Below are 12,827 nucleotides of genomic sequence, written 5' to 3' on the forward strand. Positions count from 1 at the left end.
GGCTGACAGCTGCCGTGCTCTGTTTGTCATGATTGTCAATTAAACAAGTCTCAGTCAAACTTTTCAGTGTCTCCTCGTTTTTTGTTGTTGTTGACAAATATTAAGTCTTATATTTTTTTTGGTCGGATATATATAATTTTGACCATCCAAAAAAATGTACTTTCATGTGTGTGTTGAAGTAAAAAAAAAAAAAAAAAATTCACAATCATCTTAATGCTGAATTTTAATACATTTTGAGGTAGTAAAAGATGATTCGCAAGGGTAAAAAAGCAAATGATGTCAAAAGGTTTATATATTATTTACATACAAATGCCTGTAATATTTTCTTTAAATATCCAATAAATGTAGAAATTTAAAATCAGCCTTGACTTGGTAAATCATAATTTATTACACTTACAGGATTCATACTTAAACTACTAGTTAAAATATTTAGTTTAGTATTTCATTATCTTTAGCATTTTTGTGGAAATAATTCATACATTATAAGGTTAGGATTTAGTCCTAAAATGTAATTTTACTTGGGGTATCCCATAATTTGAGTAAAAAAATCATTTATACTTGGTGTTGTCATTGTATCGTCTTAACAAGTATTTTATAACTTGTACAGATGACAATCACTTTTCTAATAATTACCTAATTAAACCATATCATTTAAAACATTTAAAAAGTCAAAGAATAATTTGTTTAAAGTTTTACTTTTAGATTTTTATACAGGTCAGTTATTATTTTGACTTGGTGACATTTTACCTTTAAAATCCAAGTTTGGACTCGGGGAGGAACTGTTTTGCTGGATCTGGTCAACCACTGACTGGAAACCGATCTACTGAAAAGGTAAATACAATTTGAAAGGTTTTGTTTGTTCTGGCAACACATTTACTTCTGAATTTTATGTTTCCAGGATGAAACACACCAGAGGAAGGAGATGGACCTAAAAACGGGGAGACACCAGGACGGGATCGGAGACCAGGTGGAACCCAGATCACCTTGACCAGGCGAGTCTGTCCGAACATACTCGAAATGTGTATGACACAAGCATGTAACTGACAAAGTAGTGAAGATACTGGCATGCGCTTTGCTCCTAAAAATGCTTCTGTAAAAGTCAGAAGTGTTGAGAAAACCTGTTAGTAGATCAGAGTTGGAGGCGTCTCAGTAAAACCTGAACAACCTTATTTTTTGCATAATTAGAAAATGAACAGATTCGTACTTGTTAACAAAAAGACTTTACAAGTTCTCATTAAGAATCTTGTAATTCACGACTTGTATTTTGTAACTAGAACAAAAAGCTACCTAAAAACAAGATTCATATTCTATAATTACAAGAAAAGATGAGCCTCTGTTGTTTTAATGGATTTAGTGTTAGAGGTTTAGTAGCAACTGAAATAAAATTCAAAAGAAGAAGAAAACCTTTACAAACAACAGAAACATTTTCATTCAGGATAAATGCACTTCAAGTTCTTCACAATGAAATTTTTGAATGTGTTCGGAGTTGATGGAGGAAGAAGGCAATGAAAAGGTTTTTAGTGGCAGGGACGAGTTTCATCAGTCTGCATGTTGCTCCCTCCAAACTCAGACTTCACTCGGAAAAGCAACAATTTTAGCAGCTTCTAGGTTCATATGAAGGCGGTTTTATGTTTTATTTGATAGTTAGTGGAAAACTGCCACAGAGAAGACGACAATGTTAAAGGTTACTTACTGTAGCTATCAAAATGCAACTTGAAAATATAAATATTCTTCCTGTACAGGCTGATAGAGGAGAGGAGGACATTAAGTACTGAAACTCGTCCCTAAAGCAGTCAAACATACCATCTGATATAAAAGCACTTCAAAACACCTTCGTCCCTCCAGTTGCATTGATAAGTGTTTGTACCTTCTGTACGTCTCAAGGCATCGATTTTTCTTACAGGAAACTAACTTAGTTCATATACATACATACATATTCACAAATGGAAAAAAAGAACAAGAGTATTTAAGTTGCGCATCTGGCAAACTTCAGTCACAGTTGCATCTTTGTCGAGCGCAGTGGCGTATAAAGTAGCAGGCTAACAGTTAGCAGAAGGAAACACGATGTTGCTTTTATAATAACGTGCTTCTTCAATAGTGGTCTAAACAAAAACTCTTTAGAACAAATCTACAGCAATGATTATATGACAGCAACACAAAACATTGGCTTTATTTCAGTGAAAGGCTTCTATAGTGTCTATAGTTAATGTTTGCTCAGATGGTGTAAAAGAACAACAACTTGTGTTTTCACACACAGACTAACTTATAGATGTGTTTAGGGGATATCTCTGTGGTGGATAACGAGTGTGACCTAGCCAAAATCCAACATGGTGTGATGTCACGTTCTCTATCGACGGATAATATCTTTCACTGTATGAGGCAATGGAATGCAGTATATTTATGTACAAACAATATATTAACATCCATGTTAATACTCTGGAATAAAGCCAAAGCCAAATGTTGGCAGCATTAGTTACAGTTTCATTATTGGTGTTAAAGTACAGACAAAAAGCTTCTGGAAACATCTTGTTCATAACAAGTAAGGAAAACAGTTTTAGTGGACTGTTGACAAAAATGTTCACATATCCAGGAAGCTGATCATTATTGATCTCCTCTTTAGAAAAACTTTGTCAAACACTGAAACAGAGCCATTGCTCATTTATCACAGGAATGTATCTCGTTTGTTAAATATACTGTAAACAGACATGTAACAGTCGGTTCAAAGCTCTACACAGATGTACAGCTGTAACGGGGATGATGAGGTTGTTGCATAAATCTGTTGCAAACCACTTGCAGTTTAGCAGCCATTTTGGCTCAACTGGGCAGAAAACCACTCGTAAACAAAACAAAATCTGGAACTGCATCCATGTAAATGCTCATTTTAAATTCAACACTGTAGACTTTTATAATTAATATGTTATGTAGTGCACATTTTGACAATTAAAAAAAAATGCACAAAATTTTCTTATGAACTTGAACTCGTCTTAGACTGAAGCTGCAGAAAAAACTATTTAGTGACAAACATGCAGATTAAATAAACAGTTAACGGTGAATTTTAATTGCTATTTTTTCACCAGACACTGGTCACATTTAGTAAATTAATACATCAAAAGATCTTTTTAAAAAGTCTTAAAAGCTCTTAAAATACTCAAAAATTAAGGAAGGCAGCAATTGACAATAAATCCTCAGTTATTTTCTTGCATCAAAATATAATTTCAACAATATTCATTCTGACAAAATTATTGTAACAAAAACTTGGTGTTTTGTTTGCAAATTCAAAGAAAGACAAGCATTTTAGCATTAGCGTGCTAATGCTCTTTTTAAGTAACTACTGAACATTTTCTAGCAGATGTTTAGAAAAGGACCAATATTTATGTCCAGAGCTGGGTTAGAAACTAAAACTGTACACAAAACCTGAATTTTATGAAACATGTTTGTTTCCATATGGTTTGAAGACGGCAGGTCAAACCTTTAGCCTGTTGTTAGCATGCAAGTTGACATGCCAATACTTAGCATACTAGCATTCTGTTTGCTTCAAAATCTTGAGGCTGCTGTGATAAATGTCTGGTGAAAACAATTAAAAGTCAGCATGTCGAGGAATCCTGTCGAGAGAGAACCTGGTGTCAGACACAGAGTCAAAACATATTTCAGTCTATTTTCTTTCTAAACCGTTTTGTATTTGAACATCAGAGAAAACAGACCTAAAGACACAGCACTGAGTCCATGTGCTCTGGCGCCATTAGTGTATTTCTCATAGTTTTTGTTCTTTAAGAAAAACTAAACGTGCAGCCAACAGAGCCGACCATCAGACATTATGAGACGTCCTGCTGCTGCTTGTGTTGTAGGATCGGACTGATACTTAGGTTCTGTTCGAGTCAAAGCATCAGCTGAAACGAGGTGCTGCCAAACCGATCAGAGTGGAGGTGATGCGTTTAGTTGTCTGTAATTCTGTAGGCCATTACAGAAGCACATTGCATCCATCCAAAAAGTACCAGATGTGGAAATTAAATTATGACAAGCAGATGTCACAATTATGACTTGATATAGTTATAAGAAAACTGTCTCATTATTATGAGAGGTTAATTAATGAACTGCCAGTTCTCATAATTACAAGATCTCATATGCCGTTTTGAATTTTCCCATAAATGTGACTTTTTTTGCAGGAAAATTCCACAGAAAAATGTGCAGACTGTATGAGATTTAATATCATCACAAGGTAAAGGTAGCGTAATTCAGGAGGTTAAGAGTTTTTAAATGGGCTTTTGTAAAATTCTTTCAAAATTAGAGTTTTAATAAATATAGATAAAAAGATTTAACATTCCTTGTAATTATGAGATCAATCAAGTCATAATTATGAGAAAACCTCTTAATGCAATGCATGGAGAATATTACAAAAGAATCTCAGTCAACATCACTGCAAGTTAATTTCAGTTAACTGATTCAGCAGCATTTTACCTTCAAATTGTTCCAAAAATTGATGAAAACATACAAAGGACTGGCTTCACTTGTAGTGTTGAATGTTTTCTCTCCTGTTGGACTAAAGTCAGAGCAGCTGAGCTCGAGTTTGTGCTGGTTCAGTCACATCAGTACGACTATAAGCCATTTTTTTCCCTTTCAGGCAGCGACACACCACAGAAGTGCAAGCTCCCCAGCGGAGGTTGTTTAGTGGTTTGACCTGGAGAAGTCCAAGCTGCACCTGAAGGCAGCAGTGATCAAGAGAACCACTGACCACATCTCCTCACAGAGATCCAAGGCCATCACTAAAGTCTGGTAAGTCTGAGTCTGAGCTGCCGTCCATTCATCCGTCCAGGACAACCTGTGACCTCAGAAGATGGATGTGATACTAACACACGAGGTCGTCTAGCAAACTCCTCACATTCAGTTCTGTTTCCATCAGAACACATGAAACTCTCCACTGAGTGCTTTGAAAGATGTGATGAAGTTTCAGGATTCAGTCAAAGATCAGGCATCACCCTGCTTCCCTCTGCGTTGTCAGGTCACATGATGCCATTGGTGACGTACTGGAAGGAGTCGTAGAGTTTGGTGGTGATGGAGCGCATGGACCCATCCACCAGCTGCTCCACCAGCAACTGCAGCTGCTCCTCGGTCAGAGACATGTGGAAACGCTCCTTCAGGCCGCGGATGGTGCTGGAGCCATGGAAACAGGGAAGGTGGGAACCTGGAGGAGAGAAAGTCAGCACAGACGAGTCTTCAGTTTCAAACTCACATCATCTTCAGCAGCCTGGAAGCAAATCCCCGCCACAGCGTTTGAGGGTGCATGAACCACATGACTGCTGCTCCATTAGCAGGTCAGTGAGAGAGAGCAGCAGGCACAGATTAGTAAACACAGACTCAGGTTTGAGAGCGTGATTCTGGCTATGCGTGTGCTCGTTTCCGAGTCTGGGGTGGGCTCCCTAGCTGGTAATTGGTTAAACTCTGATTAGTTGCTGTTGCCTCTTTTGACACTAAAGACACTGGCAAGAACTGACAAGTCAGATGGCCGTGTAATATTGCTGTGATGCGGTTCACAACAACCGCCATGGTGGACCCGCTTAAAGGCTCCAAAGTCCATGAACCAAGTGTAAAAGTGAAATCTGTTTCCTGGCTTTCAATGTTTCTGCAGCTGAGAGCTGGTGGGACTGGCTGGCTAACAAAGCACAGTTGAACTGACTACGAGGAAGAGGTGATGTGTTTGTGTGCATGTGTTACCTTGCTGCATGATTTCAACTATCTGCAGCACTTTCTCCATGTGTTTCCTGGCGGCAATCAAACCCTGGAGCATCAGCATCTTGTAATAGATGAACATGTCTCCATCCAGACCCCCCATCACCTGAAAAGGCACAGAGTCATGAGTGATTTACTGAAAGTGCTGTTTCTCCAGAGACCAAAGCTCTAAACTGGGTGGGAACAGAGGCTTTGTTAAGCCTCACACTAGAACGTTTCATTACAGTCATCTGGCCTTGTTAGCTACAGTTCCTCCTGGGTCCTGTGACTAGACCTGGTCTGACTCCCCTCCGGTCCATTTAAATCAGGTTTTTTTCCAGTTTCAATTCATGCACACTTAAGAGGATTTTCCACATCATGTTTAGATGTGATTAGGAACCTTTACAATTTTTCATAAAGAGGTACTTGTTGATTTTTGACACTTCATGTGGTGCTACCCAGGATGTGAATTACACTGCTTTTTGCTGGGTCTCCTTTTGCTGAGGGGTCCAGGGCAAGCAAAGCCTTGTTAAAACACATACGACACCTTTTCCCAGCCATAGTAAGGCAGTCAAGCTACAAGCGGTTTCTCCTCAAAATGAATCTCTATGCACTAGTCTCACAGCTGTGGTTACAAGGTAAGTAGGCTAACTAAAAACAGTGCAACTAAAAATGAAATACTGCAGTCCTTAAACTTTGGCTTGAAAATGAACCAAACAAGAAACAGAGGGATTCCTGTGATCGACTGTTAAAGCAAACCTATAAGCTATATCTACTCCCCCACCAGGCCGAGTCAGGTGGGCCTGCGTGAGCCACAGAGCTGAGCTGTGAACACACGAGTTAACATTATGAGCCCTGAAACTTGGCTTTTTCTTTAAGGCCAAGTCAGTTGTTGTCTAGATTATGATAGGGTTGACGAATGCGTGACCCCACCCTAAATCTGATCCCTAAAGACCTTAAGTGTCTCCATCTTTGGTGCCGACACTAACAGTTACTCATCTGAAAAGGATAATCTCATCAGAAACACAACATGAAGTTGACTCACATCAACAAACTCTGATGTGAGTTTAAAGGCGGACGTCTCGAAGCCAAGGTTGCGAGGAGAGCTGGAGAGGATGAAACCAAAGTCGATGTGGATGATGTGACCCTCAGAGTCCAGCAGGATGTTCCCGTTATGTCTGCAGAGGGAACACAGGGAAGTACGGGACCTTTAGCCTAGCTTAGCATAAAAACTGGAAATGGGGGGGGGGGGACTATTACCATCAAAGGAAAAACAAGGTTGTCAGCATGTTTCACACTCTGAACAGGTTTTCAGACTGTAGTGTGTTTACTCTGGAAAAGTGACTAACTGCAGTCCACTGTAAATGAATGTGACAAACTTTTAGCGGGTTCAAGTTAGAATCGGGCTTAGGCCTGGGTAAAACCCCAGGGGACGCATGATGTCTGTGTGTCCTCACAAAGCCAGACGTACTAACATGTCTCACCTGTCTTTGACCTGCAGCAGGTAACAGATGAGGCTGTACCCGGCGCAGCTCTGGACAAAGTTCCTCTGAGCGGTGAGGAAGGCCTCGGTGGTGAAGCTGCCATGTTCCTGCAGGAAGTAGTCGAGCAGAGACAGCTGACTCTGTTTACGCACCTGCACGACACAAAGCAAAACCCAGTGGGTCATCTGAGAAAGTACTTGACCAGACACAAAGGTACAAGTGTGCTCTGTCACCTTTTACTCTAAACTAAGACTTAAAACTGTCTGTGAGCTCAGAGGCCGAACTAGTTTACCTTCATCAGCAGCCACGAGCATTTTACTGCATGTGAACTATTTACTAGTAGAGATCAGAGTTGTCAGCTCTAAACATTTTATTTTCCTGCACTGAATTCTTGTTAAACCTTATTTCTGAGTATTCACACAGGTCAAACTGTTCCGAGTCCATTTCTCCAGTGACCAAACCAGTGTGTCCTCTGTACGCCCTGCAGTGTGTAGTTGGTCTAGATCAGGGCTTCTCAGAGTCTGGACCCAGCCCACACCTTGTGTTAGGAACGCAGTAATATAATGACGTGTAGGTTTCCTACTTTAAAGAATACGGTGAAACATAATCGTTTCCCCGTTTGACATCGTTGTCATGGCAATGCTGACAGCCGGCGAATGTACAACGTTTAACGTCAACAAGTGACAGAGCTCAAGGGAAGGCTAGCAGGTCTTCTGTCAGTGGACACTGCGCTGCCAGTGCGGTGAGGATGTCACTATCCAAACACAAATCCAACACTTCCACCTTAACATCAGTGTTTATGAAGCTTAAAATGTATGTTTTAGTGAAAATGTCATTAATATATTATATATTCAGAGGTGTCTATTTGTCCTCCCCAGCTATGTCCATGAGAGGGTCAGAATATTAGGAACACCTCTGATTATAATGTAGTCCAGTACAACACCACCTTTAACTATGACCTTGATAAACATGTAATTGAATTTATACATTTATTAAAGTTTCACCAAAAACAAACATTGAGCTTCATAAAGACGGATGTTAAAGTGAAGTGTCTGGTGTCATGGTGCAAGGACAATAATCTCAGCCTCAACACGGACATGAGGAAGGAGATGATAGTGGACATGAGGAAGGAGAGGAGATCTCATCGGCCACTGTTCATCCGGGGGCTCGAAGTGGAAAGGTTGAGCAGCTTCAAATACCTGGGCGTCCACATCAGTGAGGACCTCACTTGGACACTTAACACCACACAGCTGGTCAAGAAGGCCCAACGGGGGCTGTACTTCCTGAGGAGGCTGAGGAGGTTTGGCATGTCACCTAGGATCCTTTGCAACTTCTACAGCTGCATTACTGAGAGCATCTTGACCAGCTGCATCACTGTCTGGTATGGCAGCACTACTGCTATGGACCACAAGCGCCTGCAGAGAGTGGTAAAGACTGTGGAGAAGATCACCAGGACTCCACTGCCCTCTCTGCAGAGCACTTACCACCGCAGGGTGCGTAGGAAAGCTGCCTCCATCCTCAAAGGTCCTACCCACCCCCAGCATGGACTGTTAGCCTCCCTACCCTCTGGCCGGTGCACATGCTGCTCCCATGCAGAATACATTCTCTATTATATTCTTATATATTTTTATTATATTGCTGCATTTGTTGCTGCTTAAAGTGCCTTAGATTTTGTTACTTATTTATCTACTTTATATTTCATTTGTATTTTTTGGTATTCATGTGGACGGCAAAGTAAGAATTTCATTGTACAGTGAAACGCGTTTCCTTACTGTGCATATGACAAATAAACACTTTGAACTTTGAAGTGTTGCATTCAAGTGTATACAGTTGTACAGGTGTCCCTAATAAAGTGGCCTGTGAGTGTACATTGCTTGTAAGTTATAAGCAAGTTTAGTAAAAGTAATTTTCTCATCAATAATTGTTCTGGACCTTTGGCCTTGAATAGAAATCGGATTCAAACCCTAACCCTGAACATTCTAGCAGCGTGTTCATAGCGCTTTGCTGTGACCACGTTTACATGATGCCTCAACAGTTTTCCACCTTTTAAATGTGGAATAAGTTCTGTTGGGTTATTATGTGAAGTTGGAGACGTTTTAGAACAAGACCTCGTTTAATCAGTCTGACTTTGGTGAAGGGACGAGAAAGACTAAATCGAGACGACACCTGTGTGAACTGTTTGTCTGTAGCATGATGTCCCATGATGCCTCGGTTACCTGGTGCAGAGAGACGGCGTTGAGAACGGGTTCGATCATCCCACTGTCTGAAGACATGACCAGGATCTTATAGGGTTTGATCCACAGAGGAACTCTCTCCTGCTGCCAGATTGACTGAGGACACAAGATGCCACAACAAAATAAACAGGACGGCTCTGTAGATGGGCAACAGCATGATTCTCCATTAACAGCACACAAGCATTTCCATGAGAGACTCAAGCCGAGCACACACTGTACGACTGTCACTGACCAAACAAGAGGTGTTATCTCACACTATACGTTTAAATCGGCCTGACCACACAGCCAGAACCCACGACTTCACTGCTCACACTGGACGATTCAACAGGACCCAGAGCAGGTGTTTGCACTGACACCTCCAGTAACGTTGAGGTCGGCCAGAAGAAAAGCAGCATTGCCTTTAGCCACTTTACTTTGTGCAGCTGATGAACAGCTGTGATCTGCTGTCACAGTTTCTCCTGTTACTGCAGATCAACGTTTTGATGACACATTGCACAGTGTGGCACTGCCATAGCTCAGTTAGCCTCGTCCGTATACAGTTTATAAATGTTATATCCAGTCTGAGGCTCAGTTTCAGCTGGTTCTCTCCACAGTGTGATACCTTGTCTGTGCTAACTTTAGTTTTCATGTGGAGCAGACAAGTGTGACTATTTATTCTTCTTCTACATGTGAATATCACTTTAATCACTGTTTGTGTGTGAGTACAGATAATTTAATATGTATTTATTATTTGAACAAGTTCTGATCTCTTGATGTGTACTGTGTGTGTGTACCTGCAGCTGTCGCAGGACCTGATAGGCCAGCAGCTCCTGCCTCAGGTCGTCCCCACACTTCACGATGACCGACAGTAGTCTCCAGTTGGGCAGGTGACCATATGGAGAGCCCTCTCTGATCCGCCTGCACACACAAACCGAATGTTACTACAGCAGCAAGAACACGCTGAGACACTTCCTGTCTGGGGACCATGAGCTGACCTGACTTTCTCCTCCCAGGGTTCTTTGAGGGCGACAGCCGATGGGTCCTCGGGGTCCCTCCTGAACGTGGTCGGAGTGTGAGCGAGGTTCTCAGACAGACGGCGCCTGCAATCAAACACAGCAGAGATCAGCTGCTGAGTCTAAGGCAGCCTGGAGCAGCACAGTAGCTCGACCCAGTGAAGCTCTGGGGCTTCACACCAAATAAACACAGCGCCATTGGGTGGAAAACTTAGAGCAGCTCTGCTGAGGTCAAAGTATTAAAACACTTCACTGACTTTAACAGTGTTGGTCGTATGTACATAGAGCGAGTCAGGGCTGTCGTGTCAGGGGCAAACTGCCTGAGACTAAGACATGGTGTGCAGCTGAGTGCACATCTTGGCCTGCGGTTCACAGCACCATAGCTACACAGCACACATAATGCAGTCAGTTTATTAGGAACACTTATGAACTGGTCTGAAACCAGCCGTCAACACTCATGCGAACAAATCTCAGAGAAACAAAAATGGACTTTGTTACAAGAGGCCAATGTGCTGAAACAGTGACCTCCCAGAGGGGCGGCCCCAGTGCGGCCCCTCCATCACTACTGGGAGCCAGTGGAGTGTGTACCTGATGTCTCCGGCAGCGATGAACACCGGCTCTTTACTCTCCAGACTTGTGATGCTGTCGACTGAAAACTGACTGATGTTGTCACTGCTGCTGGTGTGAGCCTCCGCCTGCAACACACACACACACACACACACACACACACACACACACACACGAAGTCAGCAGGGCGAAACAGCGGTGGAGTGGGAGCAGTATTTCTGTAGCTGGACCTGAACCCTCAGTGTGTCCTTCTCTCAGTCGACACAGGTTCATACTCGTCCTTTATTAGTGAGAAAAGTGAATTTCAAAGATTTATACTGTGAATTTTGCGTCTTCATGAATATTTGCAGTATATAGGAGGACGACGTACTGAGTATCGCGAGATCGTAAGACTGCGCAGGGGTATTCAATATGGCGATACACAGTCATGGAGTCCAAACAAAATTTTGATAGCTATTTTTTTCGGACGTTATAACCCACTACTGGTATTACACGAGCAATCCATCGGAATCGCAAGCTGCTGCCAATGACCGCAACAGACATTTAACATACTGGAGGATTTGTCGGACCTAGAATCATTCATCGACCAATACTACATTCATGGCAGTATGGATACCACCAGTACAAACCAACAAGATACACCAAAACCAAAGAAACAGAAAAAGACCTCTTCTACGGATACAAGCGATCTACAGACATTGAGGTCAGTGTTCTTGCATCCATCAATAAAAAACTCGATTTACTGGTCACACTTCATGAGGAAATAAAAGAACTCTGGACAAGCCTTGAATGTGCTCACAATTACATTGAAAAGTTAGAACAGTCAAACTACTTTCTCTAAGTATCTGTCAAAGCCCCGAGTGAAAAAAATGGACTCCATCATGAAAGAAAACAGAATAATGAAAGAAACAATACTGGACATTCAAACCAGAAACATGCACGAATACCTTTTACCGGTATTCTAGAACAATCACCCGACAACCCTGAAGCACTGATTAAGGACTTTATGAAGAATAAACAAAAAATGCCACCAGACACAGTCAACATGAACACCTTTCACCATGTACACTGCCTTGGGTCACGTTCAAAACACCCCGACCAATAATAGCCAAACTGGAACATTACAAACATAAGGGAGGGGACAGTGGTGCGGTGGGTAGAGTAGTTGTCTCCCAACCGGAAGGTTGAAGGTTTGACTCTCGGTGCCTGCAGTCCACATGTTGAAGTGTCCTTGGGCAAGACACTGAACCCTCCCGTTGCCCCCAATGGTTAGAGCCATCGGTTGAGTTGGCGCCGTAGATGGCTGCCTCAGTTCTGTACGGGAAACAAATTCCTTGTGTGTAACATACTTGGCCAATAAAGGTGATTATCCTTACAAAGAATGCGTCAAAAGCACAGGAAAAGAACGGAAAGGCACACATTACGGACTCAATGACCAATTCCCACGGGAAATTAACAAATGGTGCAAAATTCTCTACCCCATTATGAAACAACACAGACAAAACAATAAACGAGCAAACATCATTGTGGACAAATTATTCATTATCCATGGCTCTTCTGATTTCCCACATTACATCTAACAACCAGTGACTGTTGATTCTTATATTAAATAATACCCGACCAGCATTCTTGCCATGTAAATACACACACATAAAAATATCTCATATGCCCTCCTACAAACATCTCTGGCTTTGTTGCCATGTCTGTTGCACTATGTTTATTGCCATGTGTATTTGTTGTCTTTTTGTTTTGCTTTGTTTTGGGTCTTTTTGTCTTTTATTTTTTCTTTTGTTTTTTTTCTTTCTTTTTACCTCCCGTTTTACATTTGACAGTGTTTTACTTTCAGT

At 41.6% G+C, this 12,827-nt stretch overlaps 1 protein-coding gene across 1 annotated transcript in view; it reads right to left on the reverse strand.

The window, feature by feature from the left end:
- Window positions 1–2,498: 2,498 nt before the first annotated feature.
- Window positions 2,499–12,827, reverse strand: part of LOC109972527 (phosphatidylinositol 4-kinase beta-like) — a 20,900-nt gene continuing 10,571 nt past the window's right edge. The window contains 8 exon segments of the mRNA XM_020621451.1: window positions 2,499–5,179; window positions 5,710–5,830; window positions 6,749–6,881; window positions 7,188–7,339; window positions 9,404–9,517; window positions 10,195–10,318; window positions 10,396–10,500; window positions 11,002–11,108. Of these exon segments, the coding sequence (XP_020477107.1) occupies window positions 4,998–5,179; window positions 5,710–5,830; window positions 6,749–6,881; window positions 7,188–7,339; window positions 9,404–9,517; window positions 10,195–10,318; window positions 10,396–10,500; window positions 11,002–11,108 (1,038 nt within the window). The 3' untranslated portion in view covers window positions 2,499–4,997.

Source organism: Monopterus albus, unplaced genomic scaffold (assembly GCF_001952655.1).
Source record: "Monopterus albus unplaced genomic scaffold, M_albus_1.0 scaffold260.1, whole genome shotgun sequence".
Classification (NCBI taxonomy): domain Eukaryota; kingdom Metazoa; phylum Chordata; class Actinopteri; order Synbranchiformes; family Synbranchidae; genus Monopterus; species Monopterus albus.